Source organism: Chrysochloris asiatica, unplaced genomic scaffold, assembly GCF_000296735.1.
Source record: "Chrysochloris asiatica unplaced genomic scaffold, ChrAsi1.0 scaffold00116, whole genome shotgun sequence".
NCBI lineage: Eukaryota > Metazoa > Chordata > Mammalia > Afrosoricida > Chrysochloridae > Chrysochloris > Chrysochloris asiatica.
The window spans coordinates 4,285,675-4,305,991 of NW_006408634.1; the positions used below are offsets into that span (position 1 = coordinate 4,285,675).

General features: G+C 43.6%; 1 protein-coding gene across 1 annotated transcript; it reads left to right on the forward strand.

Moving 5' to 3' along the window:
- The first annotated feature begins 15,744 nt into the window (after positions 1-15,744).
- Positions 15,745-20,096, forward strand: ZNF577 (zinc finger protein 577). The gene is made up of 3 exons (XM_006868349.1): positions 15,745-15,943; positions 16,205-16,304; positions 19,220-20,096. The coding sequence occupies exons 1-3, from the start codon at positions 15,745-15,747 to the stop codon at positions 20,094-20,096; spliced, it is 1,176 nt and encodes a 391-aa protein (XP_006868411.1).
- Positions 20,097-20,317: the final 221 nt, after the last annotated feature.

Consider the following 20,317-nt stretch of genomic DNA (forward strand, 5'->3'; position numbering starts at 1 on the left):
TCGAACCACTGACCTTAAGGTTCGCAGCCCGATTCGTAACCACTACGCTAGCAATTTTTTTTTTTTTTGCTGCACAAATCTTCTTTAAAGTTTTGAAAAGCAAAGATGTCAGCTTGAGGATTAAGATGAACCTGACCCAAGCCAGGGTATTTTCAATAACCTCATATACATTTGAAAGTTGGATATTGAATAAAGACAATCATAGAGTTGATGCATTTGAATTATGGTGTTGGAGGAGAATATTCAGAGTACCCTGGACTGTCTGAAGAGCAAACAAATCTGTGTTGGAAGAAGTGCAGTCAGAATGCTCATTGGAAACCAGAATGGCCAGACTTCGTTTCTCATACTTTGGACATATTATCAGGAGGGGCCAGTCCCTGGAGAAGGACATCATGCTTGGTAAAGTGGAGGGTCAGTGCAAAAGACAAAGACCCCAATGAGATGGGCTGGCACAGTGGCAGCAGCAATGGGTTCAAGTGTAACGATTGTGAGGTTGGCACAGGGCTGGGCAGTGTTTCATTCTTTGTGCAGAGTCACTAGGAGTCAGAGTCGACTCAGCGGCACCTAACAACAACAGATGGGAAAATAGGTATTAAAGTCAAACCGGTGAAAACCTGAATCTGCTTAAGGTAGAAACCTATCAGAGAAGAAGAGCTGAAATATTTCCCTAAGGAGCTCCGGTAGCGTAGTGGTTACGAATCGGACTGCTAACCTCAAGGTCAGCAGTTCGAAACTACCAGCTGTTCTGCTCCCATAAAGATTTACAGCCTCGGAAACCCTGTATAGGGTCGCTATGAGTCGGAACCGACTCCACGGTACTTAACAACAACAACAGAAATAGAAAACTAGTAAGACTTGTCAAAGGAGGAAAACTTTCAAGACATGGGAAAACAAGTCAGACCCATGGAGTTCCAGCTCGGGCTGGTTTCACGGTATTATCTTATGGGATGCCAATGTTTACTCCCCTTTAGAAATATCTTTAGTGCAAGATCATCAAATAACCCTGTTGTCGTTAGGTGCCATCTAGTCAGTGGCAACTCATGGCAACTCTAGGCAAGACAGAAGGAAACACTGCCTGTCCTGTACCATCCCCACATTGTTACACTGGAGCCCACTGCTCCTGCCCCTGTATCCCCATCTTGTAAAGAGGGGGCTTTCTCTTTTTTTGCTGACTCTCCACTTAACCAAGCAAGACGTTTTTCAGGGACTGGTCCATCCACACAACATGTAGAAAGTATGACAGAAAGTCTTTGTTACCATCGCTACTCCCAGTGTGGCATGGACTCCTGGTTTGGCGCTGTAGGATCAGTGCTGGATAGCGAACCACAAGGTCGGCAGTTCAAACCTACCAGCTGCTCCCCGAAAACCCTATACAGGGTCGCTGAGTTGGAAGTGACTAGAAGGCACTTAACAGCCACCACCTTAGTTTCTAAGGAGCATTCTGGCTGCACTTCTTCCTGCACAGATTTGCTTGTCCTTTATGTGATCAAAACAGATCGCCAGGTCTTTCTTCTGCAGTGGCTGCATGGGTGTGGACCACCAACTTGTTGCTCACTAGCCGAGTGCTTAACCACTGTGCCACTGGGGCCTTTTGGCATTAAATGTATCCCATGCAAATCAACCTCTTTCACCTCTCCAAAATGTGGCCCTTCTCGTCCACTTCCGAAAGATTTTACCCACTTTGGAGCAACCGCGGGTATTTCCGTAGACCTGTATCTCTTTAAGGTTTCCCCGTGGGTTTCACGTGACTTGTTTGTCTTCGAAAGCTCTGGTGTCTATATTCTTTTATCGCGAAATTAGAAATGGCATATACGCAACAAAACAAAACGCTTCACAACACGTGAATGTCATTAGCAAAGGTCTCACTCTAAATCATCGATCTCTTTGTCACAGTCTTATTGTGGGGTTTTTTTTAAACAAAGCCCTTGACAGACTTTACAAAGTGCTTAAAATCGTCTGGTACAAAATCGGTCTTTGTAACTTGTGCCTGAAGTGTAAGGTAGGGTTGGTCTCTGCGAGTCGGAACGGACTCCACGGCTGCTAACAACGAGAGCAAGGAGTTGTACGGCAGTTGACTGGAAAATGGCGGCTCCGGCAGTTCTGGCCAAACGAGACGCACGTATATTGCGTCATAAGGGGACGCCTGAAGGCTAGATTCTGGACTCTGCAAAGACTGCCAGGGCCTCTTGTATCTAGATCGCGTCGGCAAACTTCTGAGGGTCCAGTCACCTGTGGAGGTGTGACCTCGGGGTGGGGAGCACTGAGGGACAGTGTTGAAAGAATCGAATTCCGAGATTGGTCTCCAGCGGTGGAGACGGAGGTCGTCCGGTCCGTTTGGGGTTCTGGGCGTGTTTGGGGGCCCGAGAGCGCGCGTTGGGCGTTTTGTGTAATGAAACGCGTGGAGGTCAATGTTGCGGGGAGGAAGGGGAGTCCTCCCCGGAGTGGGGACGGGGGGCTCCGTGTTGGAGGATCGTTAGCGGAGCCTGGAAACGGGTCCCCTGTGCGGGTGGGATGTGTCGATCGTGGGGGGTCTGTCCCTGGTTTGGAGGAGGGAGTCGTGGGATTCGTGCTGGAGGCAGCGTTTGGGCAGCCCCCTGTTGATTGTTTATCATAGGCTTTCATTTATGGATGGAGTTTCTTGTCTTCAACTTTAGTGTTCTTCCATATGACAAGTTTGCTGTCAGGTTATTCATTCCAAGCTAGAAATCAAGCTATTAACCGAGACTAAAAAAATAACTAGAAAATCCCCTATCTTTCTAAATTAAAATTTACTTTTACTTTTTTTTTTTAAATCCCCAAATTTTGGCAGTTTGATTTGGCTGAAGTGCCATATACCTCTAATTAATTATAGAGAAATCATAGTGAAACTGCTTTGAACTGCATTTTAATCATATAGTAATCCTACATGTCGCCCCTTGTGGAATTCATCCAAAGAGGTTAGTGGAGGGAATTTATAACCTTAAATGTATAGATTAGAAACGAAAGAGGATGAAGATCAGTGACGAAGCAGTTATCTCGAAAGTTGTCTATTTTTTTGTACTTTATTGATTAAAGCAAGTATTGATTATTGGAAATGCTGACTTTAGACATTGGGAGAAAAACTTTCCCTCTTTTTCTTTGATCTTTGAGAACCTAAGTTAATATTGGAATCACCTGTACTTTAAAATTCTTGATGTGGTGCTGTGGGATAAGCACTGGACTGCAAGGTTGGTTTGAACCACAAGGCTAATTGTTCAAACCCACCAAGCTGCTCATCAAAAAACCCTATGCAGGGTCGCTATGAATTGGAACCGACTCCACAGCATTAAACAACAGCATACAAGAGTAGAAAAAAAAATACTGTAATATGTGCCCATTGCTCATCTTCAACAGCTGTAAACTCACACATAGCTAACTTTATTCCTTTGTATCGTCCTTCACTTCTTTTCTCATGAGAACATCATAGGAAATCTGTTTCATCTTCTTTTACTTATAAATATCCCAATATGCAGCTCTTATTGATAAGGTCATTTAAAATATATATGTAACCACTAGGATATTTTCCAATATATCAAACTTTTTACAATTCCTTTACTTGATTGAATACCCAGTCCTTTAGTCCCTTTTTTTTTTTTTTTTTTTTTCCTGATCATCTTAAAGTTGACTTTTAACGCTGGATTGTCTGAATCATGATCTGAATAATGTACATGTGTTGCATTTGCTTGCAATGTCTCCTAAGAAACAGACCAATTCTGACTCACAGCCACCCTGTAGGACAGAGTACAGCTGCCCCATAGGGTTTTCGAGGCTGTCAATCTCAAGGGAAGCAAATTACTACTTCTTTCTTGAGAGGAACGGCTGGTGGGTTTGGACTTTTAGCTGAATGTTTGATTAGGAAAGGAGCCTTGGTGGCGCTGTGGGTTAGGTGTTAGACTGCTATCAGAAAGGTCGGTGGTTCAAACCTGCTAGTCACTTCTCAAGAGAATGATGGTTGTCTGCTTCCATAAAGGTTTACAGTCTTGGAAACAGATGTTGGATCTCTATGAGTCAGATTCAACTCCACGGCACTGGACTTATTTGGTTTTGCCAATGAGCACTTTAACCACTGAGACACCAGGGCTCCTAGTATGTCTTTTGGTGATGGTAGTTTTGTGTCGTGGAGTCAGTTTTGACTCATAGTGAGCTTTTGTATAGCATTTCCGAGCCTGTAAGGCTTTATGGGAGCAGAAAGCCTCATCTTTCTCCCATGGAGTGGCTGGTAGATTTGAACTGCTGACTTTGCAGTTAGCAGTTAGCAGCCTGACGCCTAACCACTACACTACCAGAGCTTCTCTCATGTATTCTACATCCCTCATTCTATAGTAAGTCCCTTTCTTATGTGTATGTATGTTTGAGTGTGGGTATGACGTGTTTTACTATGTTGTAGTAAGTGTACAACACTATCTATGAAGAATCCTTTCCAGAAAGTTGAACAAGGAACTCTTCAAACTGCTAAGTTCAATGACTTAGTTTACAGGAAAAATTAGGATTGGAGGGAGGTGGGAAGAATAAGTTTAGTTCAACTTTTTTTTAACTTTTTAAATGTTTTTAAACCACAGGAAGCAATTGGCCAAATCCATAAGGTAGGCTTGCTATCCTATGAGATGAAAGACCCATCCCTTCTCCCTTCCTTCATTCCGGCCAAAATCGCAAGACTGGATTTTGATGATTTGGCACTCTCCTTAATTTTATCCTTGGTGGACAGCTTGCTCTTTCTTTTGTAATTTAATTTTTTGATCCTTGTATAAATTAACCCATTTATTACAGGCTAGACAGGAGTCCTGGTGTGGTGCCCTGGGTATATGCGCTGGACTGCAAGGTTGGTTTGAACTGCCAGGTTGGTGGTTCAAGCTCACCAGCTACTCCTCAGAAACTCTATACAGGGTTACCAGGAGTAGGAACCAACTCGACGGCACTTAGCAGCGACAATAACGTATGTGTGATATTCCTTTTGAAGAGCTGCAGGGTGACAAACATGTATGTAGACTGCATACATGATTTTTTTTTTTTAATACAATGATTTTTCAAGTAAAATTCATGTGTTTTTTTTCACTGAGTTTATGCTATGAAGTCCTGGTGTGCTGCGGGCTAATGTGCTGGACTGCAAGGTTGGGTTGAATCATAAGGTCTGCGGTTCACGCTCACCAGCTGCTCCTTGGAAACCCTATGCAGGGTTGCTATGGGTCGGAACCAACTGATGGTAACAACATTATTTTTTTATTTCATCAAGTATGGATTAATATTCCATTAAATAGATTGTAATATTTCATTCAATTAATTCTCTATTAAACCTGTCATTGTTGAGTTGATTCTGACTCATAGCAACCTTTATTGGACAGAACTGAATGGACCCATAGAATTTCCAAGTATGTAACGACTCCACAGCACATAACAACAACAACAATCTTTATGGAGCTCTGGTAGCGTAGTGGTTACAAATCGGTGTGCTAACCTCAAGGTCGGCAGTTTGAAACTACCAGCTGTTCTGCGGGAGAAAGATGAGGCTTTCTGCTCCTGTAAAGATTTGCAGCCCCTGAAACCCTGTGCAGGGTCACTATGAGTCAGACCGACTCCACGGTACTTAACAACAACAACAACAATCGTTATGGAGGTCAGATCTTTCTCCTGAAGAGCTGCTGGTGGGTTTGAACTGCCAATCTTTCAGCTGGCATTTCAGCACTTAAGCGTGTGCTCCTAGGGCTCCTTAGTCCTTAACTGTTGTTTTGTTCCATCAAGTCGGACACAACAAGTGGGTTGTTACTCACAGCAACCCTGTATAGGGTTTCTGAGGCTGTAAAGCTTTACAACAGAAAGCCTCATCTATCTCCCGAGGGGCGACTGGTAGATTTGAACTGCTGAACTTGCGGTTAGCAGCGCATTGTGTATGTAACCCACTATGGAGCCAGAATTGCTAGTTCTCTGTTGTTGTTGTTAAGTACCTTGACTTGGTTTTGATTTATAGCAAATCTGTATAGGGTTTCTGAGGAGTGGCTGGTGGGTTTGAACTGCTGACCTTGTGGTTAGCAGTCCAGTGCGTATCCAACAGCACCACACCAGGACTCTCTTCCTCTACTAGTGGGCCTAAATAATACCTTTATATTCATTTTTTTTTTTTTTTTGCTTGCTTTTCTTATTTTTGCTTTCTATAAATTAATTAAAACAAAACATTGGGTCAAAGTGATGCTTATTTTGAAACACTCTTATACAATATGAGGATATTTCCAGTAGCGTTCTACCAAACTACAGTAACACAGTGTTTGTGTGAGACCGTTTTCTCCGTCTTCAGTCCTGGTAGCTGAGATGGAGTGAGTAGCGTTCAAGTAATATTAGCATTTTCCCTGTCGGGTTTTTTGTTACTATTTCTGCCTGAGTGGTTCAGGTAGCAAGTTTACTTTCACAAGTTAAAGCCTGAATCTGTTCATTTTTGGTGTTACAGTCAAGATTTTTTTCAGCTAGGACCTACCTTTTAATCTAGTGACAAATATGCAAAGGACACTAGTAGAAATGCTATTTTAAAATGCAACAAATGAGAATTGAATTCTGGAATAAGGATGAAGAACAAAGGTTTGATAGAAAAGTATTTATCGTTTCTAATTTCATTGAACATTATCAGCTCTGGGTCCTAGTCTTTTTCTAATTAAGGTGTTCTGGTTTGGAGCCTGCTGTATAAATATTCTTGTTGTTAAAGTGCCGTCAAGTCCGTTCTGACGCGTAAGGACCCTGTCTAGGGTTTCCATGGTAAGTTTGAACTGTCAACCTTGTGGTTCAAACTGACTGGGCAGTCTAGTGCCACACCAGGACTACAACACCACATCATGACTCCCAAAACATTCTTATATGTTACATACAAAGCAATTCTTTACCTAGGTTGGAAATCCTGACTCCTCTTTAGTAACACTTTGATCCAAAAAAAAAAGCTGAATGGTTTTCTTTAGAAAAGTAGAAATGGAAATAAGCAAATTTTAAATACTTTGAATTCTACTTGAAAAAAAATCACGTAAGATTTAAAAAATATACCACACAAACAATAAAAACTTTGATTTAAAACAAAAAAAAAAAGTCACGAAGGAAAGAAACAACAAACTTGTGTTTGCTGTGTGTGTTCTTTTGTGATCGGCTAGTGTTAGTCAGCATAATGTCCTCTAGGGGCATCCATCCTCTGAGGTGTTTCTCAGATTCACCTTTCTCCTTTAATGTTGCATAGGTCTCTGTGTATATGTACCGTAGTGGGACTATCCATTTATCCATTGATGGACACTTAGATTGTGTCCTTATATGGAGTTTTGATTTGTGTCTGATGTCACCCAGTTTAGACGTGCTAGCTCCTCAGGTTTTTGTAGTTGCCAATCATATTGCCATTTTTGTTTTGGGTTTTTCCTGCTGATCTTTCTTTGAAGATGTATCCTGTTCCAGGCTGGTCTGCTTGTCCTTTTTAGTGGGAATATCCCACCTAGAAGGTTCTAAATGGGGCTCAGGAGTCCACCTAAGGTCCTATAAACTGCAAAGGCTCTGCAAGAGGCCTATTTCCCTGGGCAAGTTCTAGAACCCTATCAGTTATAAGCTGAAGACGGCCTTAGAAGCCTTCTGTAATCATGCTTCCCGACATTCCTTTCTATCCCCCTCAAGTGTCTATTTTACAATAGTAGGCAAGAGAAACCAATACCTATAAGTCAGTCAGGCATCTTAGTAGCACCTCAGGTTTTGAGGATTCCAACTCTGAAGGGCTGGGGCAGGACACAGTGGTCTCAGGACTGGAGATGGGCATGTTGTGTGTATCCTCCAGTGTGTTTACCACTGGGTCCGAGAATGGTTTGGAGATGAACACTCTGAGTTTTTGGAGGAAACCGATGAGCTAGAGAGAGCCTTTCAGAGTTCAAGTTGAGCTTCCAGTGAGGGCATCCTTGAAGCGTGAGTCTCTAACATGGATCAAGAGCTTGGCTGTTGGAGTGACTGCTTTCTGCTCTCTGCTTGTGGGGCAGGCATAGGTGCAGCCTTTGTTTCTGATTGTGTAGACATAGCTGGCTGGGTGTGTATACAGAACATTTGTTACAGGAGCTGTTTCCGTGGGCCCAATATTTGCAGCAGGGGTACAGGAAGATGTTGTTGTTAAGTGCCATCCAGCCGGTTCCAATCCATAGCGAACCCCATGTAGGGTTTCCAAGGAGCAGCTGGTGAGTTTGATCTGCTGATCTCACGGTTCAAACCAACCTTGCTGTCCAGGGCTTAGATGTACTGGGAAGTAAAATTCTTGAAGGGAATGGGAAAGAGAAAGATTAGTTTTGTGATGCTGTTGGATGAGGGAAAGGGAAGGGTGGAGAGAAGCAGGTGTGGATCAGTTCCCAGTCTGCTACTCTGGAGGGCCGTTTTACTCTGGCCATCTCACCAAGCCTCAGCCCGTTGTTGGTGTTGAGTACCATCGAGTCACTTCTGACTCATAGTGACCCTGTAGACGGTTTCCGAGGAGCAGCTGGTGGTTTGAACTGCTGATCCATCTTGTGATTCCGTGTCCAGTGTTGGTCCTACAGCGCCATACCAGGAGTCCAGCCTATTTGTGTGTACATGGGAAAATAATGAGCATCTTGTAGATTCCTATCAAGGATTAAGTAAGAAGATGTGTATGGCTGATTAGTACTTCTGTCTTCATGCTAGGATAATGGTCCCAGTGCCGTACCAAAAAAAAAAGGAGTATGTTGTTATTGTTAAGTGCTGTGGAGCTGGTTCCAACTTATATTGACCTTGTACGGGAGCAGAAAGCCTTATCTTTCTCCCATGGAACGGCTGGTCAGACGGCTGGTAGTTTCAAACTATCAACCTTGAGGTTTGCAGCCCAATGCGTAACCACTATGCTACGTGGGCATAGGTAATTTGACATCAGTCTTTAGAGCTCCCCTTCTGTCTGGTGTCTCCTCTAAAGTTAATTATGTGAATGTCAGCCGTAAAGATCATGAGCTGAATTTGGTTTCCGATCTCCTCTTTCATAGCCACTGCCTTAAAAAAATTTTTTTTAATTCAAATGTTGTTTTTCTAACGTATTAACTTAACAAAGGACAATCAGCAAAATCGCAGATACCTTTTTAAAATACATGGAAAATGATCCTTACAATGATGCGTTAATATAATAGGAATACATACATCTTCATGACAAAAAAGCCAAATATTATACTATGGGCAATATGGTCTGTTGTTCACTGCTCCTTTCCCCATCCAGATTTCAAATGAATTAAACTACAGTGTAAACACTTAGAAGAAAAAGTGCATCAAAACATCCAAGATGAGTTCATTCCACACACCAGATAGTACTAAACATAGTATCAATAGAAACAGTGCAGAACCCTCTGAAGGCTGATCCGTGAAGCCCTCTCCCAAGGTAGGGATGTTGTTGTTGTTAAGTACCATAGACTCGGTTCCGGCTCATCGTGACCCTGCACCGGATTTCCGAGGAGCAGAAAGCCTCATCTTTCTCCCACGAAATGGCAGGTAGTTTCGAACTGCTGACCTTGAGGTTAGCAGCCCGATTCGTAACCACGACACTACCAGAGCTCCTTAAGGTAGGGATATGTCTAAGAAGTATGTGGTAAGACGCCATTGCAGATCTGTGGGGCCATGCCCAGTATAAAAAGGTGAGAGCTCCAGTGGAAGATAGACTTTGGTGTCCATTGCCTTTTCACTTTACAAAACACAACATAACACAAAGCAAACAACTGTCTACTCATCCGTTCCCTATCTTCCTATGGAAACTGCCTCATGATGTAAAAGTTTCCAAGGTGTTTAAGAGACAGATGAAATACTGAGGATGTTAAAGAGATCCAAGAAATTCATGCTAGGCCTCGTTCACATGGAAAGGGAGAGCAACTGTTGTGGTCTCAAGTATATGTCTTCTTACCAATGAATTTCCTCTTGAACCCACAGGTTCTGGTCAATGGGAACAAGACATTTTAAGTGAAAGAAGAAAAAGGAGGTTCCCGGCTTTTGGAGATCATTGTTTCTGGTAACAGACTGACCGGAAAGCTCTAACCCAGCTTCCAGGCAGGTCTAGAGAAGACAGAAAACAGAACATACACTAGAGGACTGGTCATTTGTCAAGAGAGGAACATGACAAAGGCACAGGTGAGGCTTGTTTAACCTACTTCCCCTTTATTCCCAGTGAATTTATGGAAGCTTCTCAGGGAGACCTGGTGTGGTGCTTTGGGATAAAGGTCGGTATGAACCACAAGGTTGATGGTTCAAGCTCAGCACCGCTTCTTGGAACCCCCAATACAGGATCACTATGTGTTAGCACTGACTTGACAGTACTTAACAACAACATCAATGAAACGATCTGTCTTTGTGTGTGTGTGTGAGATGGGGAGAATGGTTTGTTTGTTTCTTAGTAATGGAGTCCCTCCCTGTAAGGCAGAACCAAGGGTGTGTGTGTGTGTGTGTGTGTGTGTGTGTGTGTGTGTGTGAAGGGGAAGAAGCAGGGTGAGGTTGGTAAAGCTAAGGAGTCAGAAAAGGCACTGTTGAGTTTTATCGTGGGCTTGTGGGTGGTAAAGCCCGGGGCTCCTTCACATCCAGGTCTGGCCCCTAGATGGTTCCCTTCCCTTTCTTGGCTTTGGCCTTGATTTTGGCCTTGGGGATGCAGGCTTCATCACGAGGATGGTCTCCTGGCACTGAGCATTATAGCATGCCTTCTTTGGGGTGCCTTGGTGGGCCTTGGTGCCTGTGCCCCCATCACATGCACCTCAGCTCTCAAACTTGCAGTCAGCTCCAGACTCCTCCTCCCAATTGCAGGGCGCTGCGCACTGCTGTGCTGAGTCTGAGCCCCGTGGGTGCCCTTGCTACTGGGGTGCAGGGCCCAGGGTCCACTCGGCGCATTCGCTCCCTGGGCCGCCCTTCTTTACTTTGACTTTCTTTTGGGTCACTGTGGAAGAGAATGTTAACAGGACCGGATGTTGAGAGGAAGGAGACTCCGTGCTCCATCCCGCTCACTGTTCTCTCAGCTTCGCTCGCAGACGCGGGATCCATTGGTAAAACTCAGGATCTGGAAGTAAAGTTTATGTGATACTCTTGAAATAGGGCAGATTAGGAAGTAAGACCCGGAGGCCATAGGATTTCTGTAAGGTTCTTAACCACTGGAACACAGACGAGTGCAGTGAAGCACTTCATACGGCTCTATTAGCCAGGTCTACTCCTGGAATTCCCACACCATGACTGGGTGGGGGCCTTGGCAGCTTGCTAACTGTGTAAATAAGGTGCGTGGCAGTGTGGGGGTGTGGTCATGCAAATGAAGAGCAAGGCCATTGGTCAGCTGTGCCATCCTGCTGGGCTTCAAAAGAGAGCAGTCCCAGAGAAGACGGGATCCCACTGCCCAGTAGAAAAACAGTCAAGAATGGAGTGTGCCCCTTGGACCCAGAGTCCCTGCTCTGAGAGCCTCCTAGACCCAGGACACTGCTGAAGACACAAGATGGTAAGAAATGGCAGTATTACCAGGAGACGGGTGCACCATGGCAGCCAGCGTCCCAGTGCACCGAGCAGGGCAGCTGCAGTGGGCACGCTGACCCATGGAGGGACTCGAGCACCTCTGGGCACAAGGCCTGCTGGCAGAGCAGGATGCTTCCAGCCCAGGCACTTTTCAGTGGAGTTGAGGAGCTTTGTGACTCTTGTCTAAGCTGTGCAGAGACCAAGCTGAGAAGATCCTGTTCTGAACGGGCTCCGGGCTGAGACGAACTTGTCTTCTGGAGGTCAAGTGCGAGGATGAGGCCCAGAGAAACTGTCCCCAACTGAAGAGCTGTGTCCTGAATTGTACCTGTTACTTGCCTAAGAAACTCCGGAACTGTGAGTATTGTCTGGAATTCTCTGTGACCACTGCATCGAATTAACGAATCCAGCAGAGAAGTAGAGGGTGCAGGGGGCGGGCCGGCTGGTGTCTGGATGGGTAGAAAGGTTGGAGACAGGAGGTATGCATGACGTTCACTTAATGGCTGTCAGCTTTGGGTGGACATGCATCTTGGTCCTCTCTCCGTCCCCTTGTGAAGTTAGGTGAGGAGGTCTGATGCCATGACACTATGTTTACAATGAGTGACTTGACTGTAAGACCGGGAGTTGCCTAAATTATGAATTTCTGTGTATTAAAAAAAAAACAATACAGCTTCTTTGTTTTTCTTCAGAATATACAGTAAAACATAGCAGAGTCATGGTTTCTAGTGTACATTTCAGTGATATTGACTACATTCTTGCCCGTGTGTAACCATTCATGCCCTCCTTTTATGGGTCGTTCCTTCTCCATTAACATACGCACCACACCTAAGTGTCTTCTCTGTATAGACAGTTCTTTTTAATAGCATGCTCAAGGTGGGTTAATGCGCTGGACTGCAGAGTCGGTTTGAATAGCAAGTTCGGTGGTTCAAGCTCACCAGCTGCTCCTCAGAAACCCTATACAGAGTTGCTGTGGGTTGGACGAGATTGATGAGCCCCAACAAGAGCAATCTCGGAGCCCTGGTGTGGCGCTGTGGGCTAATGCATTAGACTGCAAAGTCGTTTGAACTGCCAGGTTGGTAGTTCAAGCTCACCAGCTGCTCCTTGGAAACCCTGTGAGTCAGAACTGAAGAAGACTGAAGGGGATAGTTTTTGGCTTAAGGTTTAAAGATGATCTCAGGGCAGGAGGTTTGGGCGCTCATCCAGCCTCAGTGGCTCCAGAAAGAATTCTCCCAACCAGATTTGTTACTGCTTTGGTAGGAGACATCTGAAATTCTGTTCCTCATTTTCCCTCCTTTAACCAGAATCCTTCTAGAATGTTTGAACAACATGTTCAGTGATGGTAGCCAGACACTCTTCAGCTCTGATCTTGTGGCAAAGAGGTCAGGTATTCAGGGAGGCAATTAGCCACAATTCTGGTTCCTTCTCTTCCTGCCTCTCCTTTTCCCTCTGTTGCTCCAGATGAATAGAGACCAGTTGTTGTACCTTGGATGGGCTCTTGCTAGCTTTTGCAACCTCCAGCACAACACAAGCAACAAGGAGGTAGAACAGAAGCGTGGCGTACAATGTTAGCTCAATTAACTGGAAAGTGCCGTGAAACTATGACTTGAACCCAAGAAAACAAACCCTGTAACGTGTTTGGTTGTACATAAACAACATCAGCAATGATCTTTTTATTTTTATTGTTGTTATTAAAATATATATCACCCAGTATTTGCCAGTCCAACTTTTTATAGGTGTATAGCTTAGTGACTTCAAATATAACAGTCGATTGTGTGAGTGTACTGTTTCTGAGAGTCTTAGTAACAAAAACATGACAAGTCACAGGGTTTACAGTGTCTCTGAGGAGAAGGCAAACCAGTTCTCCAGGGAAACTGAACGTTTGATTGTTCTTTGTTGTGGTGTGCTGTGGAGTCGGTTCCAACTCATAGCGACCCTGCATAGGGTGTCTGAGAGCGGCAGGTTGGTTTGAGCTGCTGACCTTGTGGTTCGCAGTCCTGTGCTTATTCTACAGCGCCACACTATTGCTCTTGTGTCTTTAAAATCCCTTAGAGTAATGCCAAAGCAAAACTCAACTGGAAAACAATGATCAAAAACAGTTCGGCGTGACCATAGAGCCTTCTGGTTGTCTGACTTTCCACAGGAATAAAGCTGGGATTTTCCAATAGAATCAATAGGCTGCTTGACCTTCAGATGGTCCTCAGTGAAACAGAATTCTCCCAACCAGGTTTCCGCTACTGCTTTGTTAGGAGACAGCTGAAGCCTCAATTCTTTGATAAAATCACGACAGTACAGCTATTGCAAGTGTTAACTTTGTCCCATCTTAACCCCAGATTCAAGAAATAAAGTCACAACCAATTATTCTTGTTTTGATTTCATAGTTTTAATGATTCACATGATGCATTGACTTGCGAGAGGTTTAAGAAACCAGAAATAGTTTAGAAATGGACAACGTCTTGTTCTTTCCTGCTCAAATTCTTGTTCTTATTAAGTGCCATCGAGTCAGATCCGACTCATAGTGAGCATGTATAGGGTTTCAAAGGAACAGCTGGTGGGTTTGAACCACCGGCCTTGCACTTGGTAGCCCAGCGGCTATTGTACAGTGTTCCCATCTCTCTAATTCTTCCCTGAAGAATTCTGCACTCTTTGATAACATGTCAAAACGGCAGTTCTGGCATCCTCAACCAACTCAATTTATGTTCCTGTGAAGTGTTCTTTGAATCTGGGGAACAAAAAGATATATGAATGGACAAGATCAAGGCAGTAGAGCTGACGGGTTTAGGTTTCCCAAGGCAGTACTTGTAGGACAGTCCCCTTGATGAATCAGCAGATGCATTGCTGTGACGGGAAAAAAAAATTGCCACAACTTCCCTGGTCTTTTACTCACTGATGCAATTTTCAGTTGTCTTAATACTTCTTCATAATAAGCCCCCATGATTGTCTTGTGTCCTTTGAGAAAATCTATGAAGATTGCACATTTGGAGTCCCCAAAATACAGTCACTATAAATAACCTTTTGAGCTGATCTCACTGCTTTGAAGTCGTTGTTTTGATTGGACCTTGTTATCTGGAGCATATTGATAAATTCAAGACTCATTCCTGTTTACAATTCATTCAACAAGATCATCTTCATTAGCTTCAATCTTGCTTTAAAGACTGATGAAAGATCAGCTCTTTGAGCCAGCTGATCTTTGTACAACACTTTTGGCGTCCTTCAAGCTGAAAGCTTGCTGAGGCCAAGTGTTTGCTTAAAGTTGAAAAATGCTGAACCATGTAGGATCCCAGCTCCAGTAGCTATCACACCAATGGGAAATCTAGGGTCATCTTCCGCCAGGTTCTGGACTTCTGCCGTAGTTTCTTCATTTGTTGAGGTTGACAAATGTCTTCCCTCTTGTGGCTCATTGTTGAGATCATCCCAACTTTCCTTAAAATACTTGATTCACCTAAACATTGCTTTATGAAGAGCATTCTCAAAAATATGTTACAAATCTTCAGTGATTTGGGAAGATGTTCACTTGAGTTTTGTTAAAAATCTTACATTAGCCTGACCTCAAAATTGCTATTTGTCCATGACACAAAATTGCATCCTTTTATTTTTGTTTTCAAAGGCAGCCTTATGAAATGAAGACAGGTCTGTTCCCAAGGGAACTTGTCTGCATCCATCCACAGATCCCAGGGACATGTTTAAAGGTTAACATGTTTGGAATCCATCCATCCAAGTATAAACTGGAATCCTGGTAGCAATACTTTTTCACTTATCCTTGTACTGTTAAGAATATTTACATGTTTTGAATCATAATTTATGTGTATACTACTTGGGGGCTTGCGTTTTCTCATTTAAGAGAGTTTCTTAGAACGACTGTTTGCATTACCTCATTGATGTTAATGTGTGGATGATTTTTTAAAATGTTTTATTGAGAATTATGTGATAGTTTACATGGGAGAACATTAGCTTTTCATCCATCCTATTGTGTATATTGTTTCATTGCCATGGTTACAATCCCCTCCATGCATCATCAACCAACCAAAGGGTATACCTGCAAGCCTGCCCCCCGGTCATCAGCACACAGCCCCTCTTTCTCTCTGGGTCCAGAGTCCCCAGCTGCTCCATTGGGTGATGTTTAAAATAGCATGAAGGTGCTGTAATTTTGCCCCATTTGCTTTTTTATGGAAATTTAGACTCAGGCTTAGAAGAACTAATGGAAACCTGTGGTCCTACGGTAGGTGAAACAGCCTCAGTGTATAGAATTTATCCTGGGAAAGCAATCAGAACATGTTCCTGTCCGCCTTGTCCACACCATCTATTGATGTCCTCCTGAGATTGCTTTGGAATGTATTATTCCAGGGGTCCTTATCCTTTGAGGATGTGGCTGTGGGCTTCACCTGGGAGGAGTGGCAGTTCTTGGACCCGTCTCAGAAGGACCTGTACAAGGACGTGATGTTGGAGAACTACAACCACCTGGTGTCAGTCGGTAAGGGTGGGTCATGCTGTCACTCATTGTGGGCCATGACCTGGAATCTGTAGAGCCCCATGGATGTTTAATGTTAGATTAAAACTCTGTAAGTTATAGACTTTTCTTCTCCTCTTTGGCCCAAGAGTGTGTGCTTTCCACTCCTGTGTGCATGGTTTGATTTAGTAATGTACAAGTGGTATGGTCCCTGAAATAAGGTCTTGTCCAGTTTTCTTAGCATAAAGTTTTGGTGCCAAGTGTTCAGTGAACTCCTGTTTACAGGGTACCCAGCTACCAAACCAGATTCAATCTTCAGGTTGGAGCAAGGAGAAACACCCTGGATAGTGGAAGGAGCAATCCATACTCGGACCAGTGCAGGTGAGTAAGTGACAACCAAGGAAATGGACAGAGAGGACATGATGTCAGTGATGGAGGTCATGATGTCAGTGATGGAGGTCATGATGTCAGTGAAGGGTCGACACTCTTGAAATACTGTTCGAAAACTTTTTCTGTACTACCTGAGGACTCAAGAAATCTAACCAATTCCTTTAACATTTCTGATCTTTATTAGAATTTTCCTTTGCCTCCTATGAAAGGTGGCATCTTTAGAGCCCCATGGATCTTGAATGTTTGGATCAAACACCTCCCCTTTTTCCTGTTCTCAATCGGATCACAGTGATCTCATGCAGGACCTTGATGTCTTGCTTGGTTCCATTCTTCCCAGCACCACATCTTTTCCTTTTCTTCTGTGAGAGTCACACTTCCTGCTGTACAACTTCTGGGCTATGGAATCCCCCCTCTTGACTCCTACAGATAGCGTTGAAGTAAACATTGCTGTCTATAAGTTCACATCCCTGCCCCTGCTGAAAGGGTTGTTTTCATTTGCTGACAGTCCCCCTCACACAGTATGAGTATGATCATACTCATAGATTATTAGGGAAGTAACAGGTTATAATTCAGGGTCAGTATGTCATAGGACAGCTCTTGGATCAGGACAGCCTTTGCTTGGCTGTGTCCTTAGCAGGTCTCTCTCTCTGGTACTTGACCTCTCGACCCCTTGGCCTGGCCTCTGTCCTGCTTGGGCACGTGTGAGACAAAGCTCTGAAGCTCTGCCAGTAGGTGCCTGCAGGTACCCTACTCCTCCAGGCAGCCTCAGCCCTAAGGCACTGAGCTCTGTCATTCTGAGCGTGGGCATGCCCACTGCAGCCGCTCGGCTCCTGCTGTAGCATCCTGCACTGCCGGTTTCTTAGTTCTCTGATGTTGCTCCCTGCTGTCCTGCACAGTCTCCAGCATTACACTTCTCCCTGTATGTCCTGGGTCCAGAGGATGTGCTCTGCTCCCGTCTCCTCTCCGTGCTGGTAGTGAGATCTCTCCTATCTGAGTCTGAGATGGCTCATTTTAAGCCTAACAGTGTGGCAAAACTGACCAATCCCCTCACTAAGGTTCCATATACTTTATTTCCATGGAGTCTTGGTGTGGCACTGTGGGTTAATGCACCAGACAACAAGGCTGTTTGAACTGCAAGGTTAGCGGTTCAAGCTCATCAGCTGCTCCTTGGAAACCCTATACAGGGTCACTATGGATCGGAACCGACTTGATAGCACTTAACCACAACAACAACCCTTATTTACCTTGTTTGCATTATTAGCAAATTATCTAATCTCCTTGATGGTCCACAAGCACATTATTTGCATAGTCCACCCCAATCTTTTGTTGAGAGTTGCAAGACCATGGCTAGAAGCCATATGAAAGTGTTCCATCGCACCATAGGTAGAGATCCCCAAAGTGACATTTCTCCTAATTTTTAATTGGTATTCCATCCCCCATATTTTTTCAGTGAGGTCAGCTGCCCTAGGAGTTCCTGCTTCTTCTATGAGACACTACAATCCTTTCTCCCAGACAACTTCTCTTCTCCAACGTGGACTGTATCCCTAGGAACCTCTCATTTCCATGTAGTTCTCTTTGTGGCGAGTCTCATCTGTTTCTCCTCCCTGTTTGCTTTTTCATCTTCCAAGAAGAAGTCCTGTGATTTTTCCAGTCCTGTGATTCTTCTTCTCCACAACAGTCGGTCACATGTAAGCTATTGTTGGTTATTGAGTCCCTAAACTCTACTACAGCTTCTTACTTACACTTTTCTACAATTTCCTCATCCCAGTTGGTCCTTCATAAAACAACCATGTGACCATTGTAATAATTAACCATTGAAAGTCATTCTGCCTCACCAACTCAGGAAGTTCCAGGTGTGCCCTCTGTCTTAGGGGTGTATGATCATGTCCAAGTTTTGTTTCCTTGGGTTTTTGCATTGTCTTCCCTCCTCTTTGATTGGTCTCCATCTAATTTTTGATACAACAGTGTTCGTTCTTATCCTATGATGTCAGCTCAAGTTTTCATCTCTCATGAATGATTATTGAAGATTGACATGTAAATCTGAGTCAGCTGGATAGTAATTAACAACAGCAAATCATTCTTTCCATTCTGTACTTTTCTTATTTCCTTTCTTACCTGTTGTTTCTTTCTTTCCTTTTAACTTAAATAGAATGAAATTTCCTTGAAAACAAACAGTATATTAGTTACTCTTTCAAAAACCAGCTCATTCAGTAAATGGTGCCCGAACAGATTTCTACAACCCTGGATCAGATTCACATCCATCTTCTTTTCCAGTAGGAATTTTTTTCTGTTTCTGCTTCTGTCTCCATTTTGCTGGTGTGACACTGTAGGATAAACACTGGACTGCAAGCCACAAGGTCAGTGGTTCAAACCCACCAGCCACTTCTCAGAAACCCTATACAGGGTCACTATGAGTCAGAACTGACTTGCTGGCACTTAAAAGCAACCACATTTTGAAAGCAGTCCATGTAGTTTTTAGATAGGTAATGATGTTTTTCCCTGTACTTTTTGAACCTCCCGCCCCCCATATTCATTATAGTTGGTTTTCCATACTGGTTTTGACTGGTTTGTTGTTGCTGTTCTCATAGAGGGTGCATTTCCACAGAGTGCATTTGTTATGACTGGATCTTATCAGACACAGCTTTCTGTACCCCCCTCCCTACCTAAAATGATTGTGGATGTTTCGTTGTTCTTTTTCCTAGAAGAAATATGGGCAATTGACTGTATGCAGCAGCACCCTGAAAACCAAAATGAGCTTAAAAGTTTGGAAAGATGTCTGCAAAGTTTTACACTTGGAGATACTTTTGGTTTAATCCAAAACCTAGTTCCTTCAACACAGAGGCACAATATGTTTGACTCACGTTGTGATAGTCTGCATTCGCAGTTAGATTTTCCTATTCACAATAGAAGAGATGCTGAAGAAAATTCTGAGTGGTTTAGTGGTTCTGGGAAATCAACTGTTCTTAGGAAGTATGATAAAACTCTTCCTGGATTTAAAAATCTTGGATATATTAAGCCTGGTAGCATGAAGTCGTCACAGCTTAATGACCATCAACAAGCTTCTATAGGAGAAAAACCACATGAATGCTGTGAATGTGGGAAAGTCTTCTCCAGAAAGTCACTGCTCTTGATACACCAGAGAATTCACACCGGAGAGAAACCCTGTGTGTGCAGTGAATGTGGGAAAGCCTTCACTTGGAAGAGCCGCCTCAAGAGACATCAGCAATCTCATTCTGGAGAGAAACTCTATGGATGTAACGAGTGTGGGAAATCCTTCTCCCAGAAGGCATACCTCCTTGTACATCAGAGACTTCACACAGGCGAGAAGCCTTTTGAATGCAGTGAATGTCGAAGAAGCTTTGTTTTCAAGTCAGACCTGACCAAGCATCAAAGAATTCATACAGGAGAGAGACCTTATAAATGTAATGAGTGTGAAAAAGCCTTTAGAAGCAAGTCTGATCTCATTCAACATCAACGAACTCATAGCCGGGAGAGACCATATGGATGCAATGAGTGTGGCAAAGATTTTACCCACATGTCATTTCTTATCAAACATAAGAAAACTCACGCAAAAGAGAAAGCAAAAAAGTCAATGAAGGTGAGAAAACCTTCCTCAGGGAGACCCAGGTCTTTATATATGTGTAAACTCAGACGGGAACAAAACCCTATGAATACAGCACCTGTTAAAATACCTTCTTCAGGAATTCAGCCTTTAAACGTCTGTGAGCTCCAAGGGGGTAAAAATATAGCGATTGTGGAACAGCCTTTTCAGAAAGTCAGACTTTAATACCTAAGTGGGAGTTTTCACAGGGAGTAAATCTTGCAAATATGGTGAATGTTAACAGTACTTTCAGTATTAAATTATTTCGTACAGATACGATTTAGGGAAATGATAGACACTCTATCATCAGTCTAACTCCTGTGTCGCATTTTTTGTACCTTTAGAAATCTAGAAGGCTTTTCCAATAAATGATATCTTTGTGGGCACCAGGAGTGATGCTATCTAGT

Bases quoted from the DNA above. Each gene is read 5' to 3' on its own strand.
- ZNF577 (XM_006868349.1), top strand. From the start codon at position 15,745: ATGTTCCTGTCCGCCTTGTCCACACCATCTATTGATGTCCTCCTGAGA. The intron at 15,944-16,204 runs GTAAGGGTGGGT...TCCTGTTTACAG, and splicing joins CAACCACCTGGTGTCAGTCG to GGTACCCAGCTACCAAACCA. The intron at 16,305-19,219 runs GTAAGTGACAAC...TCACAATAGAAG, and splicing joins ACTCGGACCAGTGCAGGTGA to AGATGCTGAAGAAAATTCTG.